Source organism: Carassius carassius, chromosome 4 (assembly GCF_963082965.1).
Source record: "Carassius carassius chromosome 4, fCarCar2.1, whole genome shotgun sequence".
NCBI classification, from domain to species: Eukaryota; Metazoa; Chordata; class Actinopteri; order Cypriniformes; family Cyprinidae; genus Carassius; species Carassius carassius.
In genome coordinates, this window is record NC_081758.1 from 26,170,347 (window position 1) to 26,197,489 (window position 27,143).

The 27,143-nt window shown below is 37.6% G+C and overlaps 1 protein-coding gene across 1 annotated transcript in view; it reads left to right on the forward strand.

Annotated features, from left to right (window-relative positions):
• Positions 1-26,697, forward strand: part of LOC132139616 (fibrinogen C domain-containing protein 1-like) — a 101,974-nt gene extending 75,277 nt beyond the window's left edge. Inside the window, exons 5-7 of the mRNA XM_059548100.1 lie at positions 7,036-7,132; positions 20,149-20,328; positions 26,396-26,697. Of these exons, the coding sequence (XP_059404083.1) occupies positions 7,036-7,132; positions 20,149-20,328; positions 26,396-26,664 (546 nt within the window). The 3' untranslated portion in view covers positions 26,665-26,697. The remainder of the gene's footprint in view (positions 1-7,035; positions 7,133-20,148; positions 20,329-26,395) is intronic.
• Positions 26,698-27,143: the final 446 nt, after the last annotated feature.

Consider the following 27,143-nt stretch of genomic DNA (forward strand, 5'->3'; position numbering starts at 1 on the left):
TGCTCCTCATTTTACTGAGGACTGCTTCTCTAACCTTGGCTTTTATCTTCGTTGGCTTCTAATCTTCTTTATTTGGACTAACAAGTGTCAACTACAATCTGTAAGTACGATTGATACATTATGTGTACAATCTCAATTGAGTGCTCAAAATATCTAGTTTATTTGTGCTAATATGTGATGTATACCTCATGCAGCTTTAGCTTTCTAGGTAAACCGCAATATTACTGAAATATTTCTGATAATTATCTGTAAACCCACTATTTCCTAAGAATGTGTCGGTAGACTGTCGTTCTAATTACTGTAATAATAAAGAATTTAGTGTAGCACACAGACTTTATAATCATTATGAAATTGCTATTTATTTTGCTGCAGCGGCTAGCGAGTTAGACTGGTGCCCCTGTGATGCAGCTGTTCTGCGTTTTAATTAAAAGTTAAGACACAAAGTAGGGCTGTCACGATATTAGATTTTTCATATAACTGTTATTGTGGCCATACGAATTTACGATATCGATATATCATGATATCTATAGAAACCTTGGGGGGGAATATATCAATCAAATAATTTTTAACTTTGTTTAGTGAGTTTTTCTTTTTCACCCAACGAACATAAGGATACTAATAAATTCAGAGCACAAGACTCTGGCTTTCTCCGTCTTCTTTGCAGCTCCTATGAAATAACAAGAGAGAAAATAGTTCAACAGTATGATTAATAAATATTAATGGTAACAATAAGATGTCATTTGTTAACATTAATGTGTTAACTAACATGAATGAACAATGAACAATACATTTATTACACAATTTATTCATCTTTGTTAATGTTAATAAAAATTGTTGTTCATTGTTCATGTTAGTACATAGTGCATTAATGTTAATAAACACAACTGATTTTAATAATGCATTAGTAAATGCACGTAGTAATTAGTAAATGAACTAAGATTAATAAATGCTGTGGAAATATTGTCTATTATTATTTATGTTATTTATATATGTTAACTATGTTAACTACTGAACCTTACTGAAGAATGACCGCAGATGAGGCATCAAGTGCATGACACTGCAACCAACTTAACATTTTACTGAGTTTAATGTAGAAATGTGGTCTCTCAGTTTTTCAAGATCAGTTTTAATCGTGTAACTGTTAATAGATTTGAACAAAGAAATAAAGTGTTACTACACACAGGCCATATTGACTGCAAATTCAAAAATAGGATGAGTAAAGAATACACAGTTCTTATTAAAATAATCACCCTTTACTTAAATATATGAACACAGAAAACCGCTGTTAACAGGTTAATATAACATTTCCCATTCTAGTAATCTAGTAAAATAATGGCAACTTACACTGATGAACACGGCTCTCCTCTGAGTATCTGCGAGTGCTGTGTCTTCTTCTTGTGTGACAGGTGTCAGCATTAAGGCAAAATACTGTCACCTGGGAGCTCAACCAGGTACTGGTTAATTTTAAAAATATAATATAATATCGATAATTGTTGCTTTGAATATCACGGTTATCGTCAATACCATATCGCGACACCCCTAACAAGGAGCGTCTTTTGTTTGTTGTTCTCCAGACATTACAGTAGGCATATTTTGATTTACAAACTATATAGTTCCATCAGTTAGTCACGTTTGCACTATTTTGTTAAATGTTTACAGTTTAGCATTTGTACCTCTGGTCATGATTTGCTTGTATAAGTGTTAAAAAAGTGTTTATGTTATTATTTTAAAAGTTGGCATGAGATCAAAATGGAAAATTTTTATTATAAATAATTGATCCCTGCATTTCATTATTATTTTTTTTAATTCATGTGCCCTCGTAATATTTAGTCAAGAACGTTAACCTCAAAACGACTGAGCTTATCTTGATGGGGAAAATCTGAAGCTGATACTTTAATTTATAGAAATCAACATGACCAGTGCTGACGCAAGCCATGGGGGAGTACACTACCCCCTACAACTGGCATTCAGATCTGCCTCCATTTTGTTAGCAAAGCCCCAACTTCTAGTGATCCAATCAATTCTCGAAGGACGAAATCAAGTCCCACCCTCTCATTTCAGATGCCGCTTCACTCAGATAGAAGTCATTGTAGAGAAAAAAATACAATTGGTACTTGCGTTTCATTCCGACTTTAGGAATGGATTAGAGCACATTCTGTGGTATAAATGACATGTTTTTTTGTTAGGGTTCCCCTCATGAATTCACATACCAGAGGCTAAATATGATGTTATTGAGGTCGCTTCAACCCGCGGACATCAACACGACTGCGGACTTGACAACACAAATGGTAGCGCTTGCTAGCTTGCTCACGCACTCCTTTTTGTGCCAGTTACAACAGGCTTGGCCAGCTGACCAAGAGTAGAGTAGGCTTATGGAATGGAGGGGTTTGCAGACATTTCGATCAGAACTGAATCGAACAAACCATTTTGAAATTATGGACAGATGACTCTATGCATAAATATATATTCTGGGAAAATTACAGTGTTTTCTGACCAAAGACCTAAACCTGTTTGTAGGGGACTCTAACACAAAACATATGACCTGCTCTTTAACAATGTCCTTACTAGCTTTTTTTGGGCTTTAAACGTGTAAGTTCCATTGTTGCAGGGTCCGAATGGTCTCAGATTTCTTAAAAAAATATCTTAATTTGAATTTCGAAGATGAACGAAAGTCTTATGGGTTTGGAACAACATGAGGGTGAGTAATTAATGACAGACAGAATTTTTATTTTGGGGTGAACTATCCCTCTACTATGAGTAGAATGAATATCATTCACTCTGTAGCAGTGTGAAATGGAAGAAAGAAAGAAAAAAACAAGAGAATAATTATTTAAACCAAAGGTAATCATTTTAAATCCCAAGTCTTACTAATAAAAAATAAATATTTATAGTTTTTGTTTTTAAATCATGGCTTTACAAGTGAATGCAATATGTAACCTGGATTCTCACAATTCAAGTGAGACTGATTTCTGGTCTACAATTAACTGTGAAGATAGGTAACATAGACAGATGGAAGTGTAAGGAATTAATTTATTATTATTATTATTATTTTTTTTTTATTAAAGACAGGTAAACCCCTTTGGTAAATGTTAAACTAGGAAAATTCTCTAAAATTCTCTAAATTCTCTCTATTTTATTGGACACAGCTATTAATGAAAGCTAAATAATAATTCACCTTACACAAATTATAATTTTAACCATGAAGTCATGACTTCTGAATTTTTAATGAATGGAATCAGCTCAGAACTTTAAAAGCGCAGACTTGATTTTTCAGTTTTATTTTCTGAGGGATATAAAAGGACTAACCCAAGCCCTCCTTGAGCAAGGACAAATCGTTTTCGCTTTTTTCACATGCAAGAAAAAAAGGTATTGATTTCATAAAGGTTCTGTTCTGAAGAACCACACGGAACAGGCGCCACCACAGTGATGCCCTCAGCTGCCATAATCCTTTGGTGGTAACTTTAATTAAAAGAGAATATTTAATTAGTGTAGTTGGCAGGGACTGACATTTTGGGTGCAGTTTGTCATTTGCAGTGAAACGGCACAGTCATGACACGAAGACCACAGGCTGAGATTCACAGATCACTGCACTGTTAGGGTTTCAGATCAATTACTGTAAACATCAGGGTGTGAAGACGATAATAGCACAGTGGGTATAGAAAAGAATCACCCCCCTTTAAAAATAGTCAAAATTTCACCCCCTTTAAAAATAGTCAATATATATATACTTTTTCTTTTTTTTTGCTTTGCAGCCTGAAATGAGGACGGACACAATTTTTGTTTTATCTAGCTGTATTTACTCATATATCCAAGCAACTTATATATCCAAGTGAAAGAAACAAAATCAGTTTTGTTGTATGCTTGGGGTCATTGTCATGTTGGAAGGTAAACCTTCTTTCCCATTGACAACTGGGGAAGGGCAGTAGATTTTCCTCAAGAATTTGATGTTTGTTTTGCCCCATACATTTTCATACAAGCGCTCCATAACAGGACATCACCACCTCTATGCTTTACTGTGGGAATTCTGTAATTTGGAAGGTGAGCTGGATTAAATTTCCACCAGACACATTGCTTGGTGTTGAGGCCAAATAGTTAAATTTTAGTCTCATCTGCCTCAGAATCTTCAAACTGCATTTTGGCAAAATTCAGTCGTGACTGCATGTGGCCTTTCTTGAGGAGTGGCTTTTTTCTTTTTCTTGGGTTCTGACATGCTGGTGTTATAGCTTTCACTTAGATGTTATAAGTTGCATATTGTTTTTATAAGATGTTGTAAGTAGCTGTATTCACAAGAGTAAATACAGCTGGATAAAACAAAAACTGTGTCCATCTTCAGTTCAGGCTGCAAAGCAACAAAATGTTATAATTTTATAAGGGGGGGGGGGGGTGATTATTTTCTATACTAACTGTATGTGAGGTGACATTAAGTCTTTTGATTGTGTAAATGACTTGAAACAGCTATTTGAAACTTTGTGATTGGTGATTTTTTTTTTCACCTGTATAATAGATAGAGACTACAAAATAACATTTTCCAAATGCATAATGTGAATTATTATTTAGTGTATATTACTAGCTGTGTGTGAAATTACATACATTTTTAAGGTCCTACATTCATATTTAAGGTCCATTTACAGGATCCACAATCCGTGTATCATTCGTTAATTCATTTAAGAAATTTAAGCTTTCTTGGCTTTCTTTCATTTGAGTGTATGGTCAATAAATAAAGGAATTAAAAAGTTGGGCACAAAACCTGTTTGTCATGTCTCTATTCCCCACACTTTGAGAAACGCTGAGCTAACTTAACAGCTAATTTAGGAGTACCTCCGTTTGGTCAGGATTTTTTTTTTTTTTTTTTGGGCTGGTGTCGACAAACAATGAAAAATCGTTGTCTGGCTGCCTTTCAGTGTCCTTTTCATCTTTCCGTCAGCTTTCTCCAACCATTCATCCCATCGACTGAGCAAAATAGTGAACAAACTTGGTACAGAAAGCGGGTTGGGTATTACCAGAGACTTTGGTAATACCAAATCGGTGCGGTGGGCGGGGGGTACATTACAGATTATTTAAAATATGATACTATCTTTCTTGCTGGCAAATGAAATTAATAAAGAAAATGAACAAAAGTATTCATTCTGAATATTTCATATCTATTTTAATCTGAATGATGTGATGATATTGGCGGGGTTATATTAGCTGGATCTGATTTTTTGGGGGGGTCATGAACCCCGTAACCCCCGTGCAAATTACGCGCATGTGTGTGTGTGTGTGTGTGTGTTTTAAATTATCCCTTTAAAAATATGGTGAAACTAACCACAAACATTTTAGGTAAAAGTTTCACATTATTAAAGATTAAAGCCATTATTCTTTTTTTGTATTTGTTGAAGAGGGATTGCTGCATTCCTGAAAGCTGTTGGTGACAGGGACGGTGAGAAGAGGTCAACCGATTCTGATTTCACCTTTAATATTACCTCTATCTCTCTCTCACTGTCTGTTTTTCTGCCTCAGCTGACACTGTTGTTAGACAGTGATGGTCAATGCCCCTTTGACTTTCATTACTTGCCTGCCTTCAATCTGTTGAGAAAAGGGAAGGGATAACACACAGGCATGATTGTAAGTATGTGTGTGCGTGTGCGGATGCATGTGTAATTTCAACATTGAGAGTGGTGTCTTCCTCAGTTCTGTGGAGGCAGGGTTGATCTCCCAGGAGCCTTCAGGGCAGCTACAGGGTGGGAGTGATATGGGAGAGAGTGAAACCTTTAAGATTACTGACAACTGTCATCCCATACTGGATCAACCCCTTTCCCTCCCCATCTCTCATCTCTACCGAATTTCATAAGGAAAAACAAAGTCCACCTGTTAATGACTTCAGCTGACCAGACATTTTTAGTTTGATAGGAGAAATGAAACGAGTTAAACGCATTGTGGTTTTCTAGACTTTTACAGAGTAATTAATGCAGAGTACGCTGCAAATTAGTTGGTAAAAGGCTTCAAACATATTTTTTCAATACATAAATCAAATTAATTATCAGTTTTGCAAACATGCCATATACCCAGAGGTATTACAGATAATGCAGAAGAACAAACACAGACCCCTGAGTGTTTTTTCTGATTACAATATTGCACTGACTTCCCTTCTGTGCCATAAAAAAAAAACATTCTCACACAGACACAGATAAAACTAGAGTCAGCGATTTTGACAGACTCATTATGCTGGCACATTTGATCTCTTTTATTCTGTGCATGTCCACTATTGCACTTTCTTAAGACGCATCGTCATTAATGTCCTTCTTGCTTAACTCTGAACTCTAATTCAACTTTCCTCCTCCTCTGCTTGTTGTACACTGGCAAAATGCTTTTGAACTTCACTGTAAACATTTTGTTTTATCCTTCAACATCCTTTTATTCCACCTTTCAGATTTTATATTTGGGTTACCACTGGTTTTCAGTTGTTTAAAACGTTTTTAGCAGCAATTAATGCAAAAGGGGGACAGCTCAAATATTGAGACATTCTGATAAACAGGTTCTTTTTTCAAATTTTATTTTATTTTTTTAATTCAAAGTGACTCAAACTAGTCATATAGTTTGATAGAAGTGCATGATAGAAGTGCACTCAAACTTTTGGATGGCACTGTACAGTATTTGATTGTGTCCATACGCAAATGGATTATGAGCTCTGTAAGTCCTACTCTTCTGAGTCAGTCTTGACTAGATCAAGATATCATACTCTATTAAATGATATTATCCTTAAGATCACAATACGGAGCTGTTCCATCATTATGTTTGTTCAGGCCTCATATCAGTCTCTGCTGAGAGAGTTTAATCTTTCACTCTTATTGTGGATTTACTCCGAGGAAGAGCGCTAAAATCATACAGTAGTCCTACTTTTATTCAAAAGCACAAGCTCACACACATACATCATACAGTAGAACACAATAGGACATTTTCCTGTTGTTCAGATGTTAAAAAGCGTGCAACCCACTATTAAAGTTTTGACACAAATTTGTAGTTAATTATTATTTTGTTTTTGCTTTTTTTTGTCAGGTAATCCAGCGGAGGGAGGATGGGTCTGTGAACTTCTTCAGGGAGTGGGACTCCTACAGGGAAGGATTTGGCAAAATCACCGGAGAGTACTGGCTTGGTAAGTTGTGTATTTGTGTTTGTGTCCTAGAGAAAGAATTTGAGCGTAAACAGATTTTTTAAATTATCAGTGTAAAAAAGCTGCCAAGACCTCTCGACCATAGACACCTAGACAATTACACACATTCCTAGGTGTTTCCACACATCTGTGCAGTCACATGTCAGTCCACCTATCTATCATTATAATTCAAATTGCAATGATCTATTGTGTTTACTACCTCATTTCAAATTCAAGAAGTAATTTCTGAATGGTGCACCCTATAGACCTTTTAGACCTGCAGAGAGTCAAACAGTCAACCGTACATCACAGATCTGTAAGGGTTGATTGTGCTATAATGGCAGCCTGATTGTTTATCATCCCTTAAACATATTTATTTGTTGGTCCAACCTAGAAACTGAAATTCACTGAATTAGAGTGCTAATCATCTATCTCCACATGATCTGTGGATGTGCAGCAGCAACTCTTTCCCTCTGCTTTTCTTCCACTCCATGTAGCAAGTGGGAATCAAATCAACAAGTAAGCCCAAATTGCCATGTTTACCGTTTCTGCGAGCCAAAATGGTTTTTGACAGCCAAAGCGCTATAATCATGCTCTTAACCTGCAGAGAGGTTTAAACTTGAATCATTATTGTGTGTGTTGGTCTGCGTGAGTGTTTTTTGTTCCTGTGTTCGCTTAATGAGATGAGCAGTGGCTACTGGCTTTTTGTTCTCTGCTAAGATAAAGAGAGAGAGAGGATGTACTGGGAATTTAAAGGACATAACTCAAACACACGCTCACACACACAATGTGTGAGGTCATAAATTGGCGCAATGGATGCAGGATGACAGATGGATGTGGCATCAGTCAGACCCATTGGGGCGTCTTGAAAATACAGTTGTTTCTAATGCTGCCACCCCACGTCTGCTGATGTGGCCACTTGCGCTCCAGGGCATACTTATACATGGAAATAGATTCTCATTGTCTTTTCAATGTTAAGTAGATTATCATCAAAGAGACATACAGTTTGGTTTATTCAAGTGTGAACTTACATACCCTGTTTCTCTGCACAAACTCTGTTAGCTGCATTGCAGAAGGCTGGCAGTCATTGCCGTTTTTGTTCTGTTCTGCTTATGCCGCACAGGCTGAGAAAGGGACAAGAGTAGGTGTTATTATAGTGTCCATAGTGGCTGTGTATAGCTTCTCACTCTCATGGACATTGTTTACCCTTGAGATTTAGATAAAGCTTACATCGTGTTCCTGCAGTTTTCCTTTTAACCTGTTGTAACCAGTCAAATTCCCTTATGACTTGCTCTCATAATTTTTCTTGCTCATCCTTGACCCTCTGTTTCATCAAACACTTCCACTGAAGGCTCATCAGAGTTATGGTGATGGAAGAGGCTGCTCTTGTTGGGTGAAATGGGGCTACTGTTGTGATATACAGTGGTTGAATTTTGAAAAAAATTCAGTCTAGGGCTGCAATCTTTGTCAAGTTACAAAACTGCTTGAGCTCAAAAGTAATGGTCTACCAATATTTTAGAAGCTGACTTTTGATATTAATATACTGTTGTTGTTGTTTTTTTTGGCAGCATACACTCCTTTAGAATTGGAGTTAAAAGTCTATTGCTTGTAGCATAGCAGTACCTGCAGATTTTATGCACTGAAAAAAAGCAGGAGTCATATAACTCTGAGTTATGTTATCATACCATCATTAATTAGAATTACTTCAAAAGACACAATCTTTTTTTTAACTTTTTTTTTAAGCGATAAGCACAAAGCCAGGCAGCATCATACCCAACAAAGGACAGGCGGCAAGGATTGTGAAGTCATTCAGTTCTCTTTCATCTTTGTAGTTTATCTGATATGGTCAATAGAAATGTGGGAGAGAAAGATGAAATGAAAGAGGTCATACGTCAAATCAAAGAAAAATATGAGTTTTTCTTTATTTTTTTTATTTTATGGACCAAGTGAGTCAGAGAGCACAAAAAAAAAGAAAGTGCACATTGAGTCAAGTACTTACTGACGCAATGTACACATGCTTAAGGTTTCACACAGACATTCCATCTATGAGTCGGATAGCTTGAAAATGCGTATAAAGGCCCGTTCATACCAAGCACGCTAACTATAAAGATAACTATAAAGATATAGTTCTAAAAATCGTTCTCAATATTAAAGAATAGCAGAGTCCACACCACAACTATAACGATAAAGGCAAAGAGAAATGATATCGTTGGAATCACTTTCAGAACGATTTTTTTTCTGATGAATGATAAAAACATTGCCAACCAATCAGAATCAATCCTGCTGTAATGAGCTCGAGAATTTAAAGCAGCAGACGCGCGTCCGCTTAGAATACACAGACAATATCGTTCGCTGGTGTGGACGCTAATATCGTTATCTTTATAGTTATCTTTATAGTTATCGTTCTTGGTGTGAACGGGGCTTAAGTAAGGGATAATGTACATCCAGCCGGTTGTTATCTCAGAATAAACCCTGACAGGGTGATCAGTACATGTATCAGCCTAAAGGGTTTATTCTGAAATAACAACTGGCTGGATGTACATTATCCCACATATTACACGGCTACTTGCCACATACAGTAAGTAAATAGTTAGACACAAAATATTGATTTGAGTTCATTGATTTAACGTCAGGACTTAACTGATGACACAACTACAATATTGCATACTTGTTTTGCACTTTAATATGAAATGATATAGGCTACAGCACACACCACCACTTTTGTGTGTGCAGTTGAAGAGCATGTGCTACCAGCACAGCATTATGGCTTACAGGACAGGAAAATTCATTTTTACTGACATGACCTGACAACATCTCATCTGATCGCAGTTCACTGATGTTCTACCAAAGCTCCCTCTTCACCCATACCTTTTCCCACTTGTTTGACTAGCACCTGGCACTGAGGCGAAGTTGGAGTACGTATGTGAAAGGTCTGCAGTTTGATATGGTTGTAATTAATTTTACAATCCTTAATATGTTTAAAATAATTTAAAGCAATCAACGCTAAATTACTGAAGCACAATTTTTATTCTAACCTTTTAACCCAGTTTTGCTTCTCTGCTGGTGATCAGATCATTTTAAGCTGGTAAACTCCGGGAAAAAGGAAGCGAAGGAAGCGAATGTGTCTCAAACAATATGTCCAAAACTTAATATAAAGGAAACCAAGCTGATTGGCAGAGCAGAGCAGAGCTCTTTCATTGTGATTGTCTCTGAAGAGCATGAGCCCTTACATTTTGCGCTGTGTGAAATATAGGCTGAACGGGTTGTCAACATCCCACCACTGTATGGCCAGATGAGACACAAACTACTATTTCTCGACTGGATAACCAGTCTCACTAGTGAAGTTTTGATGGATGAACACTGCAATCAACGTAAAGATGATTACGGTGGCATACAGCAGTCGTACAGTAAGCACGTGTGACTCCGTTGTAATAATGAGTGTATGAGTATTGTATTTGTGCAAAACACAGACATTTCCGTACATTTACTTGTTTATGTATATGCATTCAGCAGGTGGTTATTTTAGTTTTGTAGGGTTTTTTTTTTTTTTTTTGCATCTCCATGTGGTCCTGTTTGGTGTCACAACTTCTCTAAAATGTAAAAAAGCTCTTTGCTGTTGCTATATATATGGGCTCCTTTGGTGTACTTTTGGAGTTTCTGGGTGTCCTTTTTTGGAAAGACATCTAAATTTATCTTGAAAAAAGCTTACAGAAAATATAGATTTTTTTTTTTAGAATCACCCTTCAATCTTTTGGTTTACTTTCCTGGTTATAGCAAATGATGACAAAATAAACATTTGAAACAGGATAAATGGTCTATGCTTAATTTCATGAAGTGTGCGATTAATCGGCATTAATCAGAGAAAAGGGGTGTGATTTATTTAGATAAAAAACATTTAATCGATTAAACAGCCCTAATATATATACACACAATTAATTTCACAGTTAAAATAATTTTGGACATTGAAGAGACCCTTCTACTGGTGTTTTTTAAACGCCAGAAAAAAGATGCCCAGACCAGCTGATCATCCTCACAGTGTCAAACCATGTGTAACTGTGTGTACCCCCCAGACATGTCTGGGAAATTGCAAGTGCACTGCTTTGGTGGAAGAGGAAGTAACATCTCACAGCAAGAACAGTCAAATCTGTTTCAGTCCATGAGGAAGTTGACATTTTTGGGTGAACTGTTTCTTTTAAGCAGGCCAGAAGTCTGAATGTCAGATGGTTTATAAAAGTGCTTTGGACTGGGCCAGTGATGGCAAACCGTGGTAATCTCTACAAAACTATTACAGCTCCAGCAGCTTTGTGCTGCAGTGTGTAGGTGGTTCACAGAGTGTGTGAGTTAGTTTTTGTCCACAGTGTGGCGACTATAGCCAACGGCCCCCACTGGGAAAACAGCTTAGAGGGATAGTTTAACCAACACTACAGTTCAGCAGAAATGGGGAATCTAATATGGTTTAAACTACAAAAATTATTTTTGCAAAATTTAACAATCACAAACTTAAAGTTTATAATTTGTGTGTTTTTTGACTTGCCAGTTTACACATACATTTATTTTCAAACCATTCCAGTGCAAGAAGAGGCACAAGAGAACTCAATTCAGTACTTGTGTGTTTTTCCTTTGCACAAAGCTGCACACACACGGATGCTCTGCTCTTTTGCATCTCCTTGCGTTTGAACATACATAAACACATAAAATTATGTCAAAATACCTGTTTCAACAATCATTCTCGTAAATGCAGTAGGTAATGTCTTAAGTGAACATGAACAGCTGAGAAAAAAATCTGATTTGTATTAATTTATTAAATACGTGCATCAGGTCTTAAAGGACAACAGTCTATAAATACCTGTTGCTGCCAGTGTCATTAATATTAATCAAACAACAAAACACTTTAACAAAGATTAATCTATATTTATTTTCTATTTAACTGGCTGTTAATTACCTTTAATCATGTTTGAAGTTTCTTAGTTAAGTTAGTAGTTTTTGCTGTGGTATTGAAGAAGTACTTAAAGTGTTTTTTAAGTAATAAATTGAAAGCAAAGTTACATTGATATGATTTTTATTTTTTTACTTGCTGATCTGAAAATGATCCGATCAGTGACTCAAAAACAGGATAATAATCCTAGCCATATGTTTTGTGATCTGTTGATGAACTAATATTGTATATACAGAATTGTGAAGACAAAAAGATAGGGTTACAAGAATAAGCTTGCAACACTGCTTTGTGCACAGTTAAGGCAGGCTCTGTCATTGATAACATTTTCTAGTTACATTGTCTTATTCACTCCAAATCTGTTTTAATAATAATAATAATAATAAAAACTCTGTTAAACGGAACCTGTTGTCACTGGGAGCTCATCCATACTTCAGATGGAAGATAGGACAGATGAGATAAGAGATCATTATCGTTTCCTATTTAGACACATTCACTTCCTTGTTTCTGTTTCATTCTGTGTTCTCCTTCTGTCTCTATCAAAAGTCTCTCTTTTATATGTTTCCTTCTTTCTGGTTGTAAATCCTCACACTCCTCAATCAATTACAGCACTATGAATTATGGCTCCCTAACAAAGAGCATCCATTTTCTGTGTGGAGTCATGAGTACCCCTCCATAATTCTTTCTCACACAGACACACACAAACCCGAGCATGACAACGAGTGCGCTTCCCATAATACACCAACTCATGCTGACTATGGGTGTCATTGGAGTTTAATATTGCCAAGAAATACGATACACATAAAAAGTAAGATGAGAACGAAGGAAGAGAGGGAGGATGTTGAGATGAAATATGTCTTGAGTGAGTAAGTGAGTGAGTGAGTGCTATAATATCAGTCCAGTGTCATAAGAGGTGAATGTGAGCTCAAGCATACATGTGTTGTGCTTGTAAGTACCTCACTGAGACCTCAGAGTTCTGAAAAGATTTATCTTAATCTAGTCGACCCAAGCTCTGTGGACGCACAGATGACATTTCATTTGTAGTTACTTGTATGTAATATCTGTCCATTTTTAACGCTTTTTTCCTCTCACATCCCCAGCCCCTTCCCATTCTGCCGCTCTCTCTCTCTCTCTTTCTCTCTTTCTCTCCTTTATAGCCTCCATTAGTGTACAAATAATCTCTGTTAATCTTCTTGTTTTGCTCTTGGATCACTCTCAGTAGATATCAGCATATTTTTGACATGTTTTTAGCTCTAATTCTGGGAGAAAATCAGCACAATTCTTCAGAAAATTTTTACAATTTTTTTATATAAATATTATTTTATTTATTTAATGTATTTAAAAATATATTAGATGGAGATTACAGTACTACAATCTAGCAGTAGCTGAAAGCATTATTACATTAGTGTGAATGTTAATTAAACCACATCAGAGATGGACAAAATACATCTGAAGCTGGCCTAAGTTTTTTTGTTTATTTGTTTGTAGCATGTTATAGAGCTGTTTTGGACACTTACCATACTAACTAAAGACCAGCAATGCCTCACTGGGAGACCATCTTAAACCAGCTTATAGAGACAGTTGACAGTTTCAAAAATGAGTGAACTGTAGGTGTTCATTTAGGTGCAAATCTGTATGACTTTGTCTTCTGTGGAACACAAAAGAAGACATTCTGATTCAAAAAAGTGTGAAACAACTGAAAATATGTCATATTCTAGGTTCTTCAAAGTAGCCACCTTTTGCTTTGATTACTGCTTTGCACACTCTTGGCATTCTCTTGTTGAGCTTCAAGAGGTAGTCACCTGAAATGGTCTTCCAACAATCTTGAAGGAGTTCCCCGAGAGATGCTTAGCACTTGTTGTCCCTTTTGCCTTCAGTCTGCGCTCCAGCTCACCCCTAAATCATCTCGATTGGGTTCAGGTCCGGTGACTGTGGCGGCCAGGTCATCTGGCGCAGCACCCCATCTCTCTCCTTCTTGGTCAAATAGCCCTTGATGCCTTCAGTGTGACTCTACAATTATCATAGTCATGAAAATAAAGATAACTCTTTGAATGAGAAGGTGTGTCCAAACTTTTGGTCTGTACTATATACACAGTATATATATATATATGTATATATATATATATATATATATATATATATATATATATATAGTCAACTATCAGTTTAAGGCCGTGTGTTCTTGTCAGCAGGAATGTATTCAAAACTCTTTCAAAGTGCAGATATATAGAGGAAAAATGACTTTGAGAAAGAAGAACAGCCATCATGCTATGATTTTTATAAAAAAAATAATTTGTGGAAAAAAAAATCATAAAACTAGACTAGTAGTATGGTAGACTATAATAAAATGTTTTGTCTGTTCTCTGTTGTCATCTTTTGATTTGGTCTTGAGGTTTTCATCATGCCAACTTCTTGAAACCACATTTTCAAGCAAAAGAAACATGTCATTAGTTGGTGCAGCTGATTGCTAACGGACCAGGGGGGTTAACGCAATCGCGTTCCCGGGGAGTTCCTCCTTTGTCCGTTCGCCTCGGGGCCCCCTCAAAGCAATCGCCTCCTACCCTGCACCGGGTGCGTCAGCAAAGGATGGCCCTGCATAAAAGCACATCTTGTTCAATTGCTAATCAGAAAAAAAGGATAATTCCCTCATTTGTTTTGAATAATAACTACTAAAGGTACATTAAAAATGACAGACAGATTGTGTCTCAAATGGAACTCGTCTCTGACTCTGGCTAGATACTCTGGTTTTGCATACAGCTCTGCTGATGAGTCATTTCTCTAGCTCTGCTCTCTGCTTTTGAACATCTTCACACTTGTGACATGTACTATGTGTCAGGAAGTGAGCTAAGAGACTATTTCCCCCTCAGGTGTCACTTTTTCTGAACTGCTCTTCAAACTTAGGTTTTCCTTCTGTAACTAGATTCTAGAACACAGTGAAAATAGGTGATGAAACCTCATCCACACTAATCCAAAGCTCACTGGTGTAGCTCAGGGTATCCATCCCAATGTTTTCATATACTGTAGTTTTGCTCCTTAGGACACATAAGAAGCTACATTATTGATTGAGGCCAACAACAACACCATAACTTTATTACAGAACAGTGGATTTTACATGCTCCACAGCTATTGAAATGTTTTTTTTTTTTTACTATATTTCTGTCATGACAACTCTATGAAATTTTTATCATGGAAATGTACATCAGTGGCGCCTGTAGGTAAATGGCTGTGCACACTGTGCATACCACGAGTGCTCAGACTGACCTGAGATTTGCCCCGCAAATATTTCACCAGTTATTATAGGCCTATGTGTCCCGTATTTCTGTCGACTGAACCAGCAATGTCATTAATTATGAATTTATCTGTCTTTTGCATGCCAAAGTCAATTTCTGAACATAAATATAACACTAAATAGAAGCAGAAAATCGTGCTGTACACATTTTCATGAGATCGGGTTAGCCTACAACAATTAATTTGTAGGCTATTTTACAAATGGGAATACAACAAAATGATGACAATGTTTACATTCAAACTACCTGTAAAATTTATAGTGAAAAGTAACCTACTTTAAAAGCGTCTGGAATGCAATAAAGTAATTTTTTGCTATTTTTAAAGCATTTGCTGCATGGATTAAAAAAAAAGGCTAATAAAGGTTTGCCATGATAGACAGTGTTGACTGTGGTAAGCCACAATACCAGTTACATCACTTGCCCACCACGGCACCGACCCCCACCATGATTTTGATTTTTTGTAGTAATAAAAATAATTTCGTTCATCTAAACAAATCTTTCGTTTATCTAAAGTGGTTTTGGAGGGTTTTTTTAAACATTTGTTTCTTATTTAATTGGATCCACATTGTTTGCTTATTTTTACTTTATTTACACTTTGTGTCATTTATTTATTTTATTTGACATCAAGGTGTATGCCGTGCCTCCAAGCTTTTGAACTCATTTTGCTAATAAACGTTCAACATTTCTTATTTTTTGATTATATGTATTATACATGTTTACTCATTTCCAGTTTTGTATACCTATTTAAACTTCACAAAAGTTATTTGCTATTTTATATTAGGCATAGCCTGCCCAATAGCATGGTGTATTTTTATTTGTTTTGTTAATAAAAGTTCTATGTAAGTGAGGTTGACATTGTATCTTGTTGTTGCATTTAAGCAATTGACGCCGAACTGACGCTAATTCAAATGTGAAAGTAAAATGCGCACAGCACTTTTAAGCTATATAACAGTGAAGGAAAGCAAAAAAAGAGGGAAACAACCCCCCGCCACTGTCAACGTGCACTGTGGACCCACCCAGAGGCGCATTTTCTACCAACCCACTCTTTAAATAACAAAAAAATATTGCGCCATTGACTTAAGACTTTAGACCAGGTTTGAGTTGGTCTATGGTGCAGTCTATTTTTAGCTCCTTAAAATAGCAATGCGCTTGAACACACCTCTTTTTTAGACCAGCACACCCATGGGCGCACAAATGGGCGCAAATTAATTTGCTAATTAAATGACGTGGCGCTGGACGGGAAAATGCCTTGTATTGCATTGTGCTAGGTGTATGATAGGGCCCCATGTCCTGCAGAGTGTGCTTCAGCTTCCACTCTCCACACAAAGGCTTGGATATCCATCTAACAGCAAACGTTTAAACTAACATTGTGATATGCTTACATTGTTGTATATCTGTAGATTTTATTTCGGGCAAGTCATGATGATTTGACCATGCTAATTTGATCAAAATATAGGCAATGATCAACTCAAGCTGGCCGCTTGGTCCTTACTTACTCAAACATGCTGCTGTGAGCATGTAAGAAGCACTGCTGTTGTGCATATAACATGAAATAACCCCCATGTATAGCATACATAAAATCACCCCATAGCAGATCTACACAGGTGGAGCTGGGGAAGGTAAAGGGTTTCTGATACATGCTGCAACTGTTAAAGCAAGCTCAAGTATTTGAATGTTAAGCAGCAAGCTCATTGTCTGCTAAAACTAAAAGAACCAGTCAGCTGCGCCATGTGAATAATGATGTTGTTATGTCAGATTGTGTTACAATTTTGCATTTAAGTGTGTGTGTCTGTGTCTGTGTCTGTGTGTTGCTCATAGCAAAATATAATAATAATAATAATAATAATAATAATAATAACTTAAACAACTCAGAACTGTTACTTATTAATTGACTTACATATTATAAAAAAATGCTACAATTACAAATTGATGTAAATTAAGTTATGGTGATTATTTTGATTAAGGTTTTACATTACCCAGAATTAATACAGACATTTGCCACCATTTTATTTTATTTTTAGATTGTATATTATTTATTCTATAAACCAGAATATTGCATTATTCTGGTTTTAGAAAACAGGTTAAAAGTGTCCCTGGAAACATAACAACAGGTTAACATTTATCTTGCATTTTCAAAAGCTCTTTACAGTGGTCACCAGGAAAAAAATAATAAAACGGAGAGAACGATACACACGATACTAGTTGTGTGAGCTCACACAAATTACGTTTTCCCCCTCTGAGCTTCTCCCTTTGAAGTCTGTGGGAGATCCTTTCTGTTCTTCTCTCGTCTTGATGGAAAAGAGAGAACAGACAGGTGTTCAAAGACACCCCTCCACTTTCTGCCCTCTACGCTGCCCTCCATCTCTCCATCGCACTATTTATGCCTCCTGTTCATTCTTCTTCACCAAACGCACACTTCATGTTGCTGCCTGTGAATTTTTTTTCCCCTACCGCTTATTTCTTTCCTTTTCTTTTGCATGGAATCACATAGAGAGAAAAGCATTATGAATATTTTAACGTGCAGAAATGTCACTGAAAGAGGACAGAAAGAGAAAAAGATAGAGTGAAATGATTCGAGTGATGTTTCTGTTTCCTGGAGTAAAACTATAAGAATGTGGAAAAATGGCTTGAGGGTTATTTATAACTGCTCAATCCATTTCCCTTGAACATTTTCAAATCTAAGCAAATAAATCATTAATATTTGAACCTTTTACCATGGCAAAAAGAGAAGTATAGCCGTGCACAGTCTTATGAATTGTTAATCGTTTCACGCAAATGCAGGTGCAAATTGCAGACATTAACATATTAATTAGAATCCAGATGTTGTCTTTTGTCTGTTAAGCTGGCACCCTATATAGCACCATTATTTAAATAACTAACAATTCAATGTGTTTATTACGCACATCTAGAATAAATGTTTTATGTTTCCTGTTTTAGTATGATATCTGTATTCATTGAGAGTGTGTTTGTGTGTGTATAGTAACCTAAAGGAGCTTTGAAATGTTATGGATTGCTCTGACCCAATTTTTCTCAGCATAATTGTAAGAATATGGTATTTATCACAGGTGTGCTGTGTGACTGCCGGTGCCCGTAGTCTTTTTATTGTGCTGCTCTCTTAAATTTGTGCTCAACACACAATCTGCTTTCTGCCTCAATATATCAGTGTCTATTTATGTTTACTGTTAAATGGGAACTGTCCAGGCTTCACGGGTGTTGACCGCCCATATCACAATAGAAGGGCATCTGGCAGAAGGCACAGAACGCGCGCTTTAGAAGAGCGAGTTATGGTGTACATTCACTCTCTCTTGCTAACTGAGCAATCAGTATAATTCAAGTCAAAAAGCAGCTCAGCTCTTACATTTGAAATTTCTTCACGATAATGTTTAATTGATAATTCAGGCAAACCTCAGTTTTATGCCCACAGACTTGCCTGTTTGGCCCCTTCTTTGGTTGAAAAGCAAGAATAACGTAAAATACTCCCAATTTTTAATTATTCCAAACAAGCCTCAGGGGAAGACTCAAGGGTTTTAATTAAGGCTGAATTAAAGTTATGTAAATTTCATGTGAAGTAGCAGCTTTTTCCTCTTTGCAAAAATAAATTATTTTTTTTATTTCTTAATTGAAGCAAAGACAGACTCTGTTTTGTATGCACTGATGGAAAGCTGCTGTTTCCCACCTCCGGTTTTCTTTATAAGTTTTTCCTTGTCTAGACAATCATGTTTGTAGTCACACTGTGCCCTACACACATCAGATTAATTTTGATAATTTAACTCTGTGTTTATATGTAACAACTGTGCTGCAATGCTTTTCCTATCAGGTGTTTGTGGGACTAGTGCTGGAAATGTGATACAAAAAGAGTCTCCCCTAAGACGTGGTTGTTTTCCATGCAGCTTTAATGCATAGTAGCCATGTATGAATTTTTTAAGTATGCATTTGCTCTGCATAATAAAAGGTGTTTGAGCATTTCAATGTTTTATTGCATTGCTTTATATGCAAGCCACAGAATGCAGACTCTGTTTTTCAGTGGCGTTTCATGCTCATGCTGCATTATGTATTTGACTTCTTGGTTGATGAAAATTAATCTCCAAGATTAAGCCACGCAGGTGTAAGTGTGGATAGAAGAGTCAATATTTTGGTAATGTTTATAGAGAGGACAGTGTATCCATATAAAAATATGGATGCTAAATGTTTTGACTAGTAATTTTATTACATGTTTTACAAATGAGTTCATTGAGAAGATCTGAAGTGAAACAAAATGTACAGACATCTCATTAAAATAGGAGAGCAGAAAGAGTAATGAAAAATAGAATCATCAAGTTCATTTTCAGAAATAAAGGCAAAGCTAATAGAGCCTTTCATTTGAATAGGTTCATGTGATGATCATTGTAATTGTATTAAAATTATTATTTTAATATATTCATTAAATTGTTGTAATGGATAAACAAGAACAGTACTCTGATTATTTGCAGTTTGCTTACTAAATGTTAAAATGATTAATATATATATATATATATATATATATATATATATATATTTTTTTTTTTTTTTTTTTTTTTTTTTTTTTTGCAAATGGTTGTAGTCATTTTATGTTTAAAAAAAATTGAACTAATGTATTCATATTGGCAATATAACCATTATTATACATGTACTTAAAATTATTAAACAAATATTATTTTTTAAACTAATATATATAAAAAAAGAAATGTTTTATGTGATTCACAGCCCTAATTCATACTTTACACTCATAATCCAATTGCCAATTAAAAATAATCGTGAAATTAATTCTCTTTTTTCATCAGGGTTGAAACAAATCCATGCTCTGTCTATCCAAGGAAACTACGAGCTGCGCATAGATCTTGAAGATTTTGAGAACAGCACAGCTTTTGCACAGTATGGCGTGTTTGGAGTTGGGCTATTCTCTGTTGATCCTGAAGATGACGGTTACCCCCTCACCATTGCTGATTACTCTGGCACTGCAGGTACTCACACATATTTACATATTTACAGACCCTGGATCAAAATCTTCATTATTGTGTAACTAGTATGCCTTATTTAAATCTTTGTCAAAAATAAGTGCTTATTCATTCAGATAATTGGTCAGTTTCAGTGCTTGATGGCATAGACAGAATCATTATGGGACTCGATACACTCTTCAGTCACTTCTTAGGTGCAAACAAACCTTAATTCATGCTTCCTCTGCAAATCTGGCTGATTTTAGTTATTTCTTAGTGCTTCGGACTGTACTTGCCACAGTGTATCTTTTTGGATGTCAATATAAAGAACCAACTCATTTGTGCATGAATCAGGCTACACTGGTCACACTGTATGTTAAAGATTCACTAAAAAAAAACACACTCATAAAAATAATTTGTTCATGAACCGGACCAAACTGGTAACACTGAATGTTGTTTTTGCATGCAGTCTGAAAGGGACCATAGAATAGTACAGGGGTTCTCAACTCTGGCCCTCGAGGTCCACTTTCCTGCAGAGTTTAGCTCCAACCTTAATCAAACTCACCTGAACAAGCTAATTAAGGTGTTCAGGACTACTACAAAGCTACTGGCAGGTTTGTTTCATTAGGTTTGGAGCTAAACTGGTGGGACACTGGACCTCGAGAGTTGAGAACCCCTGCAATTGTAAGATGTTTCTAGCCATTATAATTCATTCTATCATTCTTTTCTTTTTATTGCATCACGTTCAAACCCATTCACATCTCAAGTTATTTTTAATGCAGCCACTGAGAAAAAAGATCTTGGAATTTTAACAATTACAAACAGCATTATCAGGATTACTCCGAAATGTGATATTATCACCCAGTCCTCACAAATTCACACACACATCCAGAAGACAAAGTGCCTCCCAGTCGATTACTGCCACTGACAAATGTCAGGAACAGACACAAACTGAATTAGAAAGCTTCTCAGATGTTTCCTGTAAGAAACAAAGTGAAGTGACATTCAGCCAAGTATGGTGACCCATACTCAGAATTTGTGCTCTGCATTTAACCCATCCGAAATGCACACACACAGAGCAGTGAACACACACACACACACTGTGAGCACACATCCGGAGCAGTGGGCAGCCGTTTATGCTGCGGCGCCCGGGGAGCAGTTGGGGGTTCGATGCCTTGCTCAAGGGCACCTAAGTCGTGGTTTTGAGGGTGGAGAGAGAACTGTACATGCACTCCCCCCACCCACAATTCCTGCCGGACAGGGACTTGAACTCACAACCTTTCGATTGGGAGTCCGACTCTCTAACCATTAGGCCACGACTTCCCTTTCCCAAGTGGGCAGTGAGATAAACAGAAATGGAAAGAGCATTCTGAGTTTGAACTCGAGGGCAGGTGCAGATGAAAATACAGCATGAAGAGAGCATGAAGAAGAGAGGTGAGAGATCTCCTGTCTGTACAGCAGGTATATTCAGGTTTGAATTGGATCGTGTCTGTAGTGCTGGTGTCAGGTGAGCAGGTGGTCTCTACTGGGCAGCGTCTTCTTGCCCTTGAGCTGCTGGGTTTCCTGTTTGCTGCCTGTCAGGTCTCCCCTAATCACAGCGCTGAGAGTATTATTGTGATAATTTGCATTGAATTTTGACAGGAGGTTGTGTTCTTGGCTGGCCTAGTGGGGCCTAATACATCTCAAAATAAACACAGCGTCAAGGTGACTCTTTATTCACACTGGAATGTGAGCTCAAATAAGCCCATATTTTTTGTGCTTATATGGTGTTTTATGCTGGTTACACGTTTATACCAAGCATTTTTAGAGAGTCACATGTGATATTACCACATCCCCTGAAGGCTTTCTGTGATGATAATGTCCCCTTGACAAATGAAAACTGATTCCCAAGAGCATGAGACTGAATAAGAGAGTTTGCAAGGATAAGTCTGGGTATAACACTCTTAATACAGAAATGTCAACGGCAGCTATACAAGTATTTTCCGTTGGCTCCATGTGACCCTAGTGTGACTAATGGCTTATTCCCATAGCTGCGGACAAAATCTGTCAAGCTTGAATGACGCATTTCCGCAAGGAAATTGAGCATCAATCTGGGATCCGTTTCTCTGCGTATTGTCTTTGACGTTATTGAGTAAAACTGACTGCGGATCAGAAGATTGGAGATCTTCAAGGTCACAGGCTGTTAGAGAAGACGAATGGAGGTTTAGAAATACCATCTGACATTTACCTCTATTGTACTCATCCTATAGTGCACCACCTTTGTCTTTGTGTCTCTTTCCATCTCCATGGAACACTTTATTCCAGCTCGTTTGGAAAATATTCTCTTTTCGTATTGAGCTGACAGGAATGGTTTATAGAGCAACAGACACATCACCACCTGCCCTCCTGCCAAAAAAATCCATTGAAGTGGACAGCAGGCAGGATGCCTTTCCAAATTCCCTTTACAGCCACAGAATGGGGAAGGATTGTTTCTGTTGGCCAACAACACCTGACGATACAAGACACCTCTTGAGGGAAAAAGACTTGTTGTTGACCCACAAGTTGACCCTTTTAATACTCTTGCCCCACAGTCTCTGATTCTTTAGGTTTAGCTTTAAAATAATTTGGGATTTTCAAATACTTGCCTGATAGAATGGCTGATGCAAAAATAGGCTACAATATGAGATTCTCATCATCATTGTTGCCTTAAGCTCTCTCTCGAAACTGTGAAAAGCACTAGTGAAATTAATTTAAAACATTTTTTACAGAAAAATATATAATTATTTATATTATTCAGCAAGGACACATTAAGTGGTCATGAAAACATGAAGTATTACAATGTCAAGCTTGTTGTTTGGTATATGTGACGAGTGGGGCAGGGCCGAGAGACGTGGGAACAGGAGCGAGGCCGGTGGAGTGATTGGAGATGAACGACACCTGTTCGACCCACCGGTCTCGAGTCCCACGGAGGAGATGGAAGGATATAAAACAGGAGCGACAACAGTGAAGGACGAGAGAGGACCAGGCCTGGGTTTTAGTTTGTGTTTTGCTTTTTATTTGTGCGCGTCAGTCGTCCGTGAAGGGCTGGCGCACTGTTTTGTATTTCTTTTGTCATTATTAAATATCAGTTGATTGTCCGCCGGTTCCCTCCTCCTTCTTCCCATAGTTATGGAGTTTTTATCATTACATATATATATATATATATATATATATATATATATATATATATATATAGTACAGACCAAAAGTTTGGACACACCTTCTCATTCAAAGAGTTTTCTTCATTTTCATGACTAATATATATATATATATATATATATATATATATATATATATATATATATATATAAATATATATATATATATAAAAATATATATATATATATATATATATATATATATATATATATATATCTGAATGTTTTCTTTTGTGTTCCACAGAAGACAAAGTCATACAGATTTGCACCTACATGAGCGTAGGTACATTATTGAGTGAACTGTCTCTATAAGCTGGTTTAAGATGGTCTCCCAGTGAGGCATAGCTGGTCTTTAGTTAGTATGGTAAGTGTCCAAAACAGCTCTATAACATGCCACAAACAAACAAACAAACAAAAAAACTTAGGCCAGCTTCAGATGTATTTTGTCCATCTTGCTCCTGTTTTATATCCTTCCATCTCCTCCGTGGGACTCGAGACCGGTGGGTCGAACAGGTGTCGTTCATCTCCAATCACTCCACCGGCCTCGCTCCTGTTCCCACGTCTCTCGGCCCCGCCCCACTTGTCAAAGTATAAATGGGTCTTTATACATGGAAATATCTACAGTAGTTGCATTTATATTCATGTAGAGCTCGTGTGCTGTGTCCACTTCAGTGTCATCAGCTAATAATGTCTCGGTTACGTATGGTAATCCTCGTTCCCTGAAGGAGGGAAGGGAGATGCCACGTCGGTGACCGACGAATATGGGATATCGCTTCGATAGACCAATCTACTTCGAGTGTAAACTAAACGAGCCAATGCAAATTGGCATGCAATTATTGCATCCAGCTGCTGCTGATCACTGCGTGAGTATAAGAAGGCAGCAGGTGCAATGCATACCAGGTTTTTGTCGTTGAGGAGCCAAGCCGGAGACCCGGCAGCTGCGGCGGTACAGCAACCATGGCGACGGGACGTGGCGTCTCCGTTCCCTCCTTCAGGGAACGAGGGTTACCATACGTAACCGAGACGTTCCCTTTCTGTCGGCCAGTCTTGACGCCACGTTGGTGACCGACAAATATGGGATCCCTATCAAAGCAGCATGAGTGCTGCCCCTTCCAGTGCCCTGTGCGAGCCGCCTGGGTGACTGGGCAGGACCTTGTACTGATATGCCAGTCCTTCAAATGCAAACCGCAGAAAAGGTCTGTGGCGCGGAAGGATGGACATATGAAAGTACACGTCCTTCAGATCGATCGCTGCAAACCAATCTTGGACGCACCCGAAAATGCGTTTCTGTGTCAACATTTTGAACGGTAGCTGATGGAGGGCCTGATTCAAAACTCGCAGATCCTTCACTGTAGTGAAGCAGACACCGCGGAGCTTGGGGGAACGCCGGGCGATCCCAACTCGAGCGGCTTGTGAGCAGGCCAGAGTGTGCTGCGAGTGTGGGGTGCAGGGCTCACCTGGTTCCACGGGTTGGCAGAGGGTGCGTGAGTAGGGCCTTTGTTGACGGTCTCGAACCGCTACTGCCATCTGGCAAAGGAGGAGGATGAGTGTGGTCCAGTGCTTGCCCCTCTGCAACTCTCCGTGCCCTCCTGGGACCCAGAGAGGGAGAAAACTGCTCTCCCGCCAATATGAGGACGGAGTTTTACAGCCCGTACTTCATCGTACCCAAGAAAGGCGGATTCCAGGAGATTTCCAGATTCTCTGCCTGGCCCTCCCCCAGGGTAGGGAGAGGTGCCTTCACCATCCCCCAGAAAGCAGCTACCTCTCGACACAGGAATGACCGCCGCTGAAGCGCCGTCTCGCCAACACACGAAGCTTCCGAGAGCGTGCTGAACTCGTAGTTCACAGCAGACACAGTTGAGCAGAGCGATACTAACGCTCTGCTCCGAAGCGAAAAGCTGGTATGCATTGCACCAGCTGCCTTCTTATACTCCCGCAGTGATCAGCGGCAGCTGGATGCAATAATTGCATGCCAATGTGCATTGGCTCGTTTAGTTTACACTCGAAGTAGATTGGTCTATCGAAGCGATATCCCATATTCGTCGGCCACCGACGTGGCGTCGAGAGTGACCGACTGAAAGGGAACTGTATTATATATAGCTATAGCTATATATGCTTAAATCACACCCAAATTAGATAAAATGCTGAAAATGTTTTCATCTGGGCCACAGAGATGAGAAAGGTTTTCTTGTGTATACTAACTTGTCTCATGCATTCCTGGGCGTCTAGAATTGTTTGTGTGAAATGGCTTTCTGTGATGATTTTCTCAGCATGATTTGTAGATTCACACAAATCAGCTCTTGCAACTCAAATATACATTAATATTCAATGGTTTGGGATCGATACGTTTTTTTTATGTTTTGGGGCGGGGGGAAAGTCTCATGTTCAACAAGGCTACATTTATTTGATCAAAAATACATTAAAAACAGTAATATTGTGGAATATCATTGCAATTTAAAGTAACAGATTTGTTTTAATGTGCTTTAAAATATAATGTATTCCTCTGAAGGCATAGCTGAATTTGTCAGCAGCCATAACTCCAGACTTCAATGTCACATGATCCTTCAGAAATCATACAAATATACTGATTTATTATTATTATTATTATTATTATTATTATTAACAATATTGAAAACATTGCTGCTTAAATTTGAGTGGAAATCATGATAGTTTTTCAGGATTCTTTTATGAACAGAAAGTTCTGAAAAGAACTGTATGTATATATATATATATATATATATATATATATATATATAAATAAATCTTTCATAAAATTTTTAATGTTTTTACTGTCACTTTTGTGTGTTTTTTTTAAGCGTTCTTGTTGAAAAAAAGTGTTAATTTCTTTCAAAAGAAAAAAAAACTCTCACTGACCCCAAATTTCTCCCTTATGTTTTTTTATGTTCACATTTATGCAGGAGATTCGTTGCTTAAGCACAATGGAATGAAATTCACGACAAAAGACAGAGACAACGATCATTCGGAGAACAACTGTGCTTCATTCTATCACGGCGCCTGGTGGTACCGAAACTGCCACACCTCCAACCTTAACGGCCAGTACCTGCGTGGACAGCACACCTCTTACGCCGATGGGATCGAGTGGTCATCCTGGACTGGGTGGCAGTACTCACTAAAATTCACAGAAATGAAAATTCGGCCAACACGTGAAGAGCGAGAAAGCAAGTAACTGCACAAAAAGAAAAATTTTAATGTAAGGGAAGGTTAAAAAATAAAAAAAAGTTAAAAAGACTTAAATATGAGACTTACGTGACAGTGGCTTTTTCTAATCTGAGAAAAAAAAGTCACACTGTTGTGTGGCCGTGCTGTGAGTCTTACCCTCCATGTGATAATCTCTTCATCATCAGGCCTTAAAGTTTCTTAACATCCAGCTGTCGGCTCTCAGCTCACCCCTGCACTGACTCAACCACTGTCAGTCATACTTCAGTTCTGACAAAAATGACACTGAATCAAGAATCCTATTATCTTGCCATTAATTAGGGAATTAATTAATGGAGGACTATATACGACAATGAAATGTTAGAATGGTTCCTTCTGTCAGCAAAGCTCCTTTCTCTTCTCCCTCATATTGTTTAACACACAATTCATACGCCAAACACACATGCCAAGTCCAGATCTCTTCTAAGTCTTCATGTTTGAAGAAGAAAG